The 12500-nt window shown below is 29.1% G+C and overlaps 1 protein-coding gene across 1 annotated transcript in view; it reads left to right on the top strand.

Annotated features, from left to right (window-relative positions):
* The window catches only part of mtss1lb (MTSS I-BAR domain containing 2b), a 100212-nt gene that overhangs the window by 61329 nt on the left and 26383 nt on the right, over positions 1 to 12500 (top strand). Inside the window, exons 4-6 of the mRNA XM_062021350.1 lie at positions 5670 to 5754; positions 7476 to 7567; positions 7789 to 7863. Coding sequence (XP_061877334.1) covers positions 5670 to 5754; positions 7476 to 7567; positions 7789 to 7863 — 252 coding nt within the window. The remainder of the gene's footprint in view (positions 1 to 5669; positions 5755 to 7475; positions 7568 to 7788; positions 7864 to 12500) is intronic.

The raw sequence follows: 12500 nt of genomic DNA, 5'->3' as shown, positions 1-12500 counted from the left end.
TAGAAATGTGTGTGTGTGTGTGTGTGTGTGTGTGTGTGTGTGTGTGTGTGTGTGTGTGTGTGTTGGGGGATGGTTGGATGATAGGCTGGACTTTTTGAACGGTTGCCGGGTAGAACAGAAGCATGAGGAAAGAATTTGTTAATTATGAATGGAGCACTTTTGTTTGGATCTCAACAAGAGAGTGTGTGTGTGTGTGTGTGTGTGTGTGTGTGTGTGTGTGTGTGTGTGTGTGTGTGTGTGTGTGTGTGTGTCCTGCTGATGAAAGATCCCTTCATGGACTGTTTCCCGTACATTTTGCCACAAATAGATCAGTCTGTTTTGGCTCATCAACACTTTATGATGGGACTGTCATTACAAGTCAGTGCAGTAGATGGCATCAACACTCAAAAGTCAGGCAGACAAACACTCCGTCTGCGCTCCAAACAGGAGAAACAAGCTCCTCCTACTTGGGATGTATGCCCGGTACTTTTTGGTACCGGTTCCTAGTTGGGTGGATCCAGGATTGTGGACTAATGATACTGATATCTGTACATTTATATCCATCATATTAACTATAACACGCTGTCAATTCCAGTGCTGCTACTACACATCAACAAGTAGAAGATACTCCTCTTGAAGTAATGACAAATAAGGAAGCAACACCACACTAAAGTTGTAACAACAATATTTCCTCCTCAAAGTAGAAGATAATCCTCTTGGAGTAATGACAAATAAGGAAGCAACACCACACTAAAGTTGTAACAACAATATTTCCTCCTCAAAGTAGATGATAATCCTCTTGGAGTAATGACAAATAAGGAAGCAACACCACACTAAAGTTGTAACAACAATATTTCCTCCTCAAAGTAGAAGATAATCCTCTGGGAGTAATGACAAATAAGGAAGCAACACCACACTAAAGTTGTAACAACAATATTTCCTCCTCAAAGTAGAAGACAATCCTCTTGGAGTAATGACAAATAAGGAAGCAACACCACACTAAAGTTGTAACAACAATATTTCCTCCTCAAATTAGAAGATAATCCTCTGGGAGTAATGACAAATAAGGAAGCAACACCACATAAAGTTGTAACAACAATATTTCCTCCTCAAAGTAGAAGATAATCCTCTGGGAGTAATGACAAATAAGGAAGCAACACCACATAAAGTTGTATCAACAATATTTCCTCCTCAAATTAGAAGATAATCCTCTGGGAGTAATGACAAATAAGGAAGCAACACCACACTAAAGTTGTAACAACAATATTTCCTCCTCAAAGTAGAAGACAATCCTCTTGGAGTAATGACAAATAAGGAAGCAACACCACACTAAAGTTGTAACAACAATATTTCCTCCTCAAAGTAGAAGATAATCCTCTTGGAGTAATGACAAATAAGGAAGCAACACCACACTAAAGTTGTAACAACAATATTTCCTCCTCAAAGTAGAAGATAATCCTCTGGGAGTAATGACAAATAAGGAAGCAACACCACACTAAAGTTGTAACAACAATATTTCCTCCTCAAAGTAGAAGACAATCCTCTTGGAGTAATGACAAATAAGGAAGCAACACCACACTAAAGTTGTAACAACAATAAGGAATATTGATGTTGGTATCAGTATCAATAAGGAATATCGATATTGGTATCAGTACCAATAAGGAATATCGATATTCGTATCAGTACCAATAAGGAATATCGATATTGGTATCAGTATCTCTAAGGAATATGGATAATGGTTTTAAGATCAAAAAGTAATGTTGATATTGGTATCAGTATCGCTAAGGAGTATCGGTATTGGTATCAGCATCTTTAAGGAATATCGATATTAGTATCAATATCTCTGAGGAATATCGATATTGATGTCAGTATCTCTAAGGAATATTGATATTGGTATCAGTATCTCTAAGGAATATCGATATTGGTATCAGTATCTCTAAGGAATATTGATATTGGTATCAGTATCTCTAAGGAATATCGATATTGGTATGAGTATCAATAAGGAATATTTATATTGGTATCAATAAGGAATATCGGTATCAGTATCCATACGGAATATTAATATTGGTATGGTATATATGGTATTGGTATTAATATTGGTATAATAGTGGTAAGGAATAACGACGTTGGTATCAGTATCGATACAATATCCCTCCCTCCCTCATACTGACTTGTGATTGGTCAGACCCTCCAGCACTTTTAATATGATTTGCATATTTATGAGGGGGCGTGGCCTGGGCATACCTGCACACACAATGTCAAGTAGATTGTGAGCATGATGTATTTATTATACATTTAACATGTATTTATTATATATTTAACATGTATTTATTATATATTTAACATTTTATTTCTACATTTAATATATATTTATACATTTAATATGTATTTATATATTTAACATGTATTTATACATTTAATATGTATTTATACATTTAATATGTATTTATATATTTAACAAGTATTTATATATTTAACATGTATTTATTATACATTTAACATGTATTTATATATTTAACATGTATTTATACATTTAATATGTATTTATATATTTAACAAGTATTTATATATTTAACATGTATTTATTATATATTTAACATGTATTTATACATTTAATATGTATTTATATATTTAACATGTATTTATATATTTAACATGTATTTATTGTATATTTAACATGTATTTATACATTTAATATGTATTTATACATTTAACATGTATTTATACATTTAATATGTATTTATATATTTAACATGTATTTATACATTTAATATGTATTTATACATTTAATATGTATTTATATATTTAACAAGTATTTATATATTTAACATGTATTTATTATACATTTAACATGTATTTATATATTTAACATGTATTTATACATTTAACATGTATTTATACATTTAATATGTATTTATATATTTAACAAGTATTTATATATTTAACATGTATTTATTATATATTTAACATGTATTTATACATGTAATATGTATTTATATATTTAACATGTATTTATATATTTAACATGTATTTATTATATATTTAACATGTATTTATACATTTAATATGTATTTATATATTTAACATGTATTTATACATTTAATATGTATTTATATATTTAACATGTATTTATACATTTAATATGTATTTATACATTTAATATGTATTTATATATTTAACAAGTATTTATATATTTAACATGTATTTATTATACATTTAACATGTATTTATATATTTAACATGTATTTATACATTTAACATGTATTTATACATTTAATATGTATTTATATATTTAACAAGTATTTATATATTTAACATGTATTTATTATATATTTAACATGTAGTTATACATTTAACATGTATTTATATATTTAACATGTATTTATATATTTAGCATGTATTTATACATTTAACATGTATTTATACATTTAACATGTATTTATTATATATTTAACATGTATTTATATATTTAACATGTATTTATTATATATTTAACATGTATTTATACATTTAACATGTATTTATACATTTAATATGTATTTATATATTTAACAAGTATTTATATATTTAACATGTATTTATTATATATTTAACATGTATTTATACATTTAATATGTATTTATATATTTAACATGTATTTATATATTTAACATGTATTTATTATATATTTAACATGTATTTATATATTTAACATGTATTTATACATTTAACATGTATTTATACATTTAACATGTATTTATTATATATTTAACATGTATTTATACATTTAACATGTATTTATACATTCAATATGTATTTATATATTTAACAAGTATTTATATATTTAACATGTATTTATTATATATTTAACATGTATTTATACATTTAATATGTATTTATATATTTAACATGTATTTATATATTCAACATGTATTTATTATATATTTAACATGTATTTATATATTTAACATGTATTTATACATTTAACGTGTATTTATACATTTAATATGTATTTATATATTTAACATGTATTTATATATTTAACATGTATTTATTATATATTTAACATGTATTTATATATTTAACAAGTATTTATACATTTAATATGTATTTATATATTTAACAAGTATTTATATATTTAACATGTATTTATTATATATTTAACATGTATTTATACATTTAATATGTATTTATATATTTAACATGTATTTATATATTTAACATGTATTTATTATATATTTAACATGTATTTATATATTTAACATGTATTTATACATTTAACATTTATTTATTATATATTTAACATGTATTTATACATTTAATATGTATTTATATATTAACATGTATTCATACATTTAATATGTATTTATATATTTAACATGTATTTATATATTTAACATGTATTTATACATTTAATATGTATTTATATATTTAACATGTATTTATACATTTAACATGTATTTATTATACATTTAATATGTATTTATACATTTAACATGTATTTATACATTTAATATGTATTTATATATTTCACATGTATTTATATATTTAACATGTATTTATACATTTAACATGTATTTATATATTTAACATGTATTTATACATTTAACATGTATTTATTATATATTTAACATGTATTTATACATTTAATATGTATTTATATATTTAACATGTATTTATACATTTAACATGTATTTATTATACATTTAACATGTATTTATACATTTAACATGTACTTATATATTTAACATGTACTTATACATTTAACATGTATTTATACATTTAACATGTACTTATATATTTAACATGTACTTATACATTTAACATGTATTTATACATTTAACATGTATTTATATGTTTAACATGTATTTATATATTTAACATGTATTTGCACATTTAACATGTATTTATTATATATTTAACATGTATTCATACATTTAAAATGTATTTATATATTTAACATGTATTTATACATTTAACATGTATTTATTATACATTTAACATGTATTTATACATTTAACATGTACTTATATATTTAACATGTACTTATACATTTAACATGTATTTATACATTTAACATGTACTTATATATTTAACATGTACTTATACATTTAACATGTATTTATACATTTAACATGTACTTATATATTTAACATGTACTTATACATTTAACATGTATTTATACATTTAACATGTATTTATATGTTTAACATGTATTTATATATTTAACATGTATTTATTATATATTTAACATGTATTTATATATTTAACATGTATTTGTTATTTGACAATGAGAAAGTACATTTGCTGCCACCTAGTGTCTACTTTGAAGTAAAACATCAACACAGATTGTTTTGCAGTTCTTGTTGAACTTCCTTCCTCCTTCCTTCCTTCCTTCCTTCCTTCCTTCCTTCCTTCCTTCATTCCTTCCTTCCTTCCTTCCTTCCTCCCTCCCTCCCTCCCTCCCTTCCTTCCTTCCTTCCTTCCTTCCTTCCTTCCTTCCTTCCTTCCTTCCTTCCAAACAAAGCACACTTCATGTTAAAGACAAAAGGACAACATTTTCAACATCATGTTGGTCTTGCAAGTGTAAAAAGAAGTTAGCCAGGGAAAGATACAAAGGTAGGTGAACTCACCTGAGCGTGTGTGTGTGTGTGTGTGTGTGTGTGTGTGTGTGTGTGTGTGTGTGTGTGTGTGTGTGTGTGTGTGTGCAGGGGCCACCCGAGACATCGGCTCAGCACTGACCAGGATGTGCATGAGACATCGCAGCATCGAGGCCAAACTCAGACAGTTCACAAAGTAAGCTAGCTCGCTACTTCCTGTCCGCGATGTTAGCATCTTACCACATAGCTACTTCCTGTCCGCGATGTTAGCGTCTTACCACATCGCTGCCGTTTTGAACAATGCTAATATATATATACATATGTATATTAGCATGCTAAAGTTAGCATGCATACATAAATGTACATATGTATATATATATACATATGTATATTAGCATGCTAAATTTAGCATGCTAAAGTTAGCATGCATACATATGCAATATATATATATGTATATTAGCATGTTAAAGTTAGCATGCATACATATGTAATATATATATATATATCAGGGGTCACCAACCTTTTAGAAAGCAAGAGCTACTTCTTGGGTAGTGATTAATGCGAAGGGCTACCAGTTTGATACACACGTAAATAAATTGCCAGAAATAGCCAATTTGCTCAATTTACCTTTAACTCTATGTTATTATTAATAGTTAATGATATTTACACTTAATTGAACGGTTTAAAAGAGGAGAAAACACGAAAAAAATGACAATTACATTTTGAAACATAGTTTATCTTCAATTCCGACTCTTTAAAATTCAAAATTCAACCGAAAAAAAGAAGAGAAAAACTAGCTAATTCGAATCTTTTGGAAAAAATTTAAAAAAGAATTTATGGAACATCATTAGTAATTTTTCCTGATTAAGATTAATTTTAGAATTTTGATGACATGTTTTAAATAGGTTAAAATCCAATCTGCACTTTGTTAGAATATATAACAAATTGGACCAAGCTATATTTCTAACAAAGACAAATCATTATTTCTTCTAGATTTTCCAGAACAAAAATTTTAAAAGAAATTCAAAAGACTTTGAAAGAAGATTTAAATTTGATTCTACAGATTTTCTAGAATAATTTTTTTGAATTTTAATAATAAGTTTGAAGAAATATTTCACAAATATTCTTCGTCGAAAAAGCAGAAGCTAAAATGAAGAATTAAATTAAAATGTATTTATTATTCTTTACAATAGAAAAAATACATTTACTTGAACATTGATTTAAATTGTCAGGAAAGAAGAGGAAGGAATTTAAAAGGTAAAAAGGTATATGTGTTTAAAAATCATAAAATAATTTTTAAGGTTGTATTTTTTCTCTAAAATTGTCTTTCTGAAAGTTATAAGAAGCAAAGTAAAAAAATTAATGAATTTATTTAAACAATTGAAGACCAAGTCTTTAAAATATTTTCTTGGATTTTCAAATTCTATTTGAGTTTTGTCTCTCTTAGAATTAAAAATGTCGGGCAAAGCGAGACCAGCTTGCTAGTAAATAAATACAATTTAAAAAATAGAGGCAGCTCACTGGTAAGTGCTGCTATTTGAGCTATTTTTAGAACAGGCCAGCGGGCTACTCATCTGGTCCTTACGGGCTACCTGGTGCCCGCGGGCACCGCGTTGGTGACCCCTGATATATATGTATATTAGCATGCTAAAGTCAGCATGCATACATATGTAATATATATATATGTATATTAGCATGCATACATATGTAATATATATATATGTATATTAGCATGCATACATATGTAATATATATATATATGTATATTAGCATGCATACATATGTAATATATATATATGTATATTAGCATGCATACATATGTAATATATATATATGTATATTAGCATGCATACATATGTAATATATATATATATGTATATTAGCATGCTAAAGTTAGCATGATGTGTGTGTTGTCAGCGCCCTGCTGGAGAGTCTGATCACCCCCCTGGCAGACAAGATGGAGGACTGGAAGAAGACGGCCAGTCAGCTGGACAAAGACCACGCCAAAGGTAAAAGGTCAGAGGTCATGGCCGCCCCTCCTTCTCTCTCTCTCTCTCTCTCTCTCTCTCTCTCTCTCTCTCACTCTCTCTCTCTCTCTCTCTCTCTCTCTCTCTCTCGCCCCTCCTTCACTCTCTCTCTCTCTCTCTCTCTCTCTCTCTCTCTCTCTCTCTCTCTCTCTCTCTCTCTCTCTCTCTCTCTCGCCCCTCCTTCACTCTCTCTCTCTGGACAGAGTACAAGCGTTCGCGTCACGAGATCAAGAAGAAGTCGTCTGACACCATCAAGCTGCAGAAGAAGGCACGCAAAGGTGAGGGTCAAGAGGTCAGAGGTCGGGAGTGTTGTTTACCTAATTGACATAAATCCTACTCAGAATTATTTGTTATATTTATTAAATTTTTTAGTGAATTTAAAATGTATCTATTAATTTATTTATATACACATTTGTATATATAACAATATTTTATTATATATATATATATATATATATATATATATATATATATATATATATATATATATATATATATATATATATATATATATATATATATATATATATATATATATATATATATATATATATATATATATATATATATATATATATACATATGTACATTTATGTATACATGTATACATTTTTTAAAAAATAGTTTATTTTTATTTTATTGTATTTGTATTGTTTTTTTTAGTATTTTTAATTTATTTTAATCCATTCATTATTTTTACATAAGTTTGTATTATTTTTTTATTGTATTTTTTTGGTAAATATTATTATTATTATTATTTCCAATATTTAAATACCTTTTTTTTAATCATATTATACATGTATACATTTTCGATATATATTTCACTGTATTGTATCTTCATCATTTTTTTAATGTATTCTTTACATTTATTTCAATGTATTCATTATTATTTTCACATTTGTTTTTTTATTTTATGTGTTTGGTTATTTGTCTGGTAATGATTATTATTATTTTAAATATTTAAATACAATGTCTGTCTTTATTTGTATTTGTGATTTAATTAAAAAAAAAGAATAATTAATTAATTGATTAATTATTCATATAAATATATATATATATATATATATATATATATATATATATATATATATATATATATATATATATATATATATATATATATATATATATGTATATACACACACACACACACACACACACACACACATATATATATATATATATACATACACACATACATATATAAAAAAACATTTTTAAATTTTTTTTTATTCATCATTATTTTCATATCTATTTTTTTAATTTTAATTTAAATGTATCTTATTAGTTTGGTCATTTGTTTGGTAATTATTTTTGTTATTCTAAATATTTAAATATTTTAAATCAATTTTTAACCCTTTTGAGCCATTGTTAAAATTCCTATATATAATTCTTTTTTTTTTTAATCTTACTTTTTTGGTCACTATTATTATTATTATTTTTTTAATAAAAAAAATAACTAAAATGAGTAGTTGTGAGGAGGCATTGCCATCTGGTGGACATTTTTATTTCCTCAGCCAATCATTCACCTTTTCATTCTGTTGCCAGGCAGATTACGAGCTTCTTTTTGAACAAAGGAAAATATTATATGCAAATGAATCTCATGTGGTGGCTTAATTAACCTTAACGAGGCTGACTTTGACCCCCCCCACCCCCCCCCCCGCTGCCGACAGAGATGCAGGGTAAGTGTCAATCATCAGCAGTGGACCAATCATGCATGAGCATCGTTAGCGGCCATCTTTTAACCTTCATTTAACGAGTCATCATAGAACCCTCAAAACCTGCAAATTGGTCTGTTCCAGGGTCAAAGTGCGGCCATGTTGATGGTCACACAAGTGCAAAAAGAAGCTCACCGGAAACATTGTTTATTTTTCACATTCTCAAGTCTCAAAGCGTAAAAAGAAGCTAAGCCAAAACCCAAGTGGACAAAAATGGTAGTCATTGTTGTAAAAAGTGAGTTTCAACTTTTTCTTACAATCACGTTCATTTTTGCATTTGTTGTTGTTGTTTTCTCGTTGCTTAGAAAACTACAAATGCAATTTTAATAGTTCTGAAAATGCTAATTGACAGTTAGCCTGCTATCCAGATACCGTCGGTAACAAAGCATACAATTGCAGGGTGAGTATCCGCAAAATTAGCTTAAAAAGAAAGCTAACATGCTAAAATGTTAACGTTAGCATGGTTCCAGTTAGCTTGTGTCAAGTACTAAAATCATGACTCTGAGGTGTTAGCACGTTAGCCTCAGCATGTTGGCATGCTAACACTAGTAGCCAGATAGCATCATGCTACCAAGTATACAACTGTAGGTAACAGTTAGCAAACGACAAGCACCAAAACATTTTTAGAATGCGAAATTATTAATGTTAGCATAGTTAGGGTTAGGTTTAGTGTTAGGGTTAGGGTTAGGGTTAACATCAGTATGTTGGCATGCTAACACTAGTACTGTAGGTAACAGTTAGCAAACGACAAGCACCAAAATAAATTTTACAATGCAAAAATAATGTTAGCATGGTTAGGGTTAGGGTTAACATCAGTATGTTGGCATGCTAACACTAGTACTGTAGGTAACAGTTAGCAAATGACAAGCACCAAAAAAAATCTTAGAATGCAAAAATAATGTTAGCATGGTTAGGGTTAGGGTTAGGTTTGGGGTTAGGGTTAGGATTAGGGTTAACATCAGTATGTTGGCATGCTAACACTAGTACTGTATGTAACAGTTAGCAAACGACAAGCACCAAAAAAAATGTTAGAATCCGAAAATATTAATGTTAGCATGGTTAGGGTTAGGGTTAGGTTTGGGGTTAGGGTTAGGGTTAGGGTTAACCTCAGTATGTTGGCATGCTAACACTAGTACTGTAGGTTACAGTTAGCAAACGACAAGCACCAAACAATGTTAGAATGTGAAAATATTAATGTTAGCATGGTTAGGGTTAGGGTTAGGTTTGGGGTTAGGGTTAACATCAGTATGTTGGCATGCTAACACTAGTACTGTAGGTAACAGTTAGCAAATGAAAAGCACCAAAAAAGTTAGAATGCGAAAATATTAATGTTAGCATGGTTAGGGTTAGGTTTGGGGTTAGGGTTAGGGTTAGGGTTAACCTCAGTATGTTGGCATGCTAACACTAGTACTGTAGGTAACAGTTAGCAAACGACAAGCACCAAACAATGTTAGAATGTGAAAATATCAATGTTAGCATGGTTAGGGTTAGGGTTAGGTTTGGGGTTAGGGTTAACATCAGTATGTTGGCATGCTAACACTAGTACTGTAGGTAACAGTTAGCAAATGAAAAGCACCAAAAAAGTTAGAATGAGAAAATATTAATGTTAGCATGGTTAGGGTTAGGTTTGGGGTTAGGGTTAGGGTTAGGGTTAGGGTTAACCTCAGTATGTTGGCATGCTAACACTAGTACTGTAGGTAACAGTTAGCAAACGACAAGCACCAAAAAAAATGTTAGAATGCGAAAATATTAATGTTAGAAGGGTTAGGGTTAGGTTTGGGGTTAGGGTTAGGGTTAGGGTTAGGGTTAACCTCAGTATGTTGGCATGCTAACACTAGTACTGTAGTTAACAGTTAGCAAACGACAAGCACCAAAAAAAATTTTAGAATGCAAAAATAATGTTAGCATGGTTAGGGTTAGGTTTGGGGTTAGGGTTAAGGTTAGGGTTAACATCAGTATGTTGGCATGCTAACACTAGTACTGTATGTAAAAGTTAGCAAACGACAAGCACCAAAAAAAATGTTAGAATGCGAAAATATTTATGTTAGCATTGTTAGGGTTAGGGTTAGGTTTGGGGTTAGGGTTAAGGTTAGGGTTAACATCAGTATGTTGGCATGCTAACACTAGTACTGTAGGTAACAGTTAGCAAATGAAAAGCACCAAAAAAGTTAGAATGAGAAAATATTAATGTTAGCATGGTTAGGGTTAGGTTTGGGGTTAGGGTTAGGGTTAGGGTTAGGGTTAACCTCAGTATGTTGGCATGCTAACACTAGTACTGTAGGTAACAGTTAGCAAACGACAAGCACCAAAAAAAATGTTAGAATGCGAAAATATTAATGTTAGAAGGGTTAGGGTTAGGTTTGGGGTTAGGGTTAGGGTTAGGGTTAGGGTTAACCTCAGTATGTTGGCATGCTAACACTAGTACTGTAGTTAACAGTTAGCAAACGACAAGCACCAAAAAAAATTTTAGAATGCAAAAATAATGTTAGCATGGTTAGGGTTAGGTTTGGGGTTAGGGTTAAGGTTAGGGTTAACATCAGTATGTTGGCATGCTAACACTAGTACTGTATGTAAAAGTTAGCAAACGACAAGCACCAAAAAAAATGTTAGAATGCGAAAATATTTATGTTAGCATTGTTAGGGTTAGGGTTAGGTTTGGGGTTAGGGTTAAGGTTAGGGTTAACATCAGTATGTTGGCATGCTAACACTAGTACTGTAGGTAACAGTTAGCAAATGACAAGCACCAAAAAAGTTAGAATGCGAAAATATTAATGTTAGCATGGTTAGGGTTAGGTTTAGGTTTAGGGTTAGGGTTAGGTTTGAGGTTGGGGTTAGGGTTAACATCAGTATGTTGGCATGCTAACACTAGTACTGTAGGTAACAGTTAGCAAACGACAAGCACCACAAAAAATGTTAGAATGCGAAAATATTAATGTTAGCAGGGTTAGGTTTGGGGTTAGGGTTAGGGTTAGGGTTAACCTCAGTATGTTGGCATGCTAACACTAGTACTGTAGGTAACAGTTAGCAAACGACAAGCACCAAAAAAAACATCACGTGCTAATGTTAGAATGCGAAAATATTAATGTTAGCATGGTTCCAGTTCGCTTGTGTCAAGTGCTAAAATCATGACTCTGAGGTGTTAGCACGTTAGCCTCAGCATGTTGGCATGCTAACACTAGTAGCCAGATAGCATCATG

Source organism: Entelurus aequoreus, linkage group LG02 (assembly GCF_033978785.1).
Source record: "Entelurus aequoreus isolate RoL-2023_Sb linkage group LG02, RoL_Eaeq_v1.1, whole genome shotgun sequence".
Taxonomy (NCBI): Eukaryota; Metazoa; Chordata; class Actinopteri; order Syngnathiformes; family Syngnathidae; genus Entelurus; species Entelurus aequoreus.
Note: the sequence above shows the minus strand (reverse complement) of the source record. Positions and strands in the feature narration are given on the sequence as shown.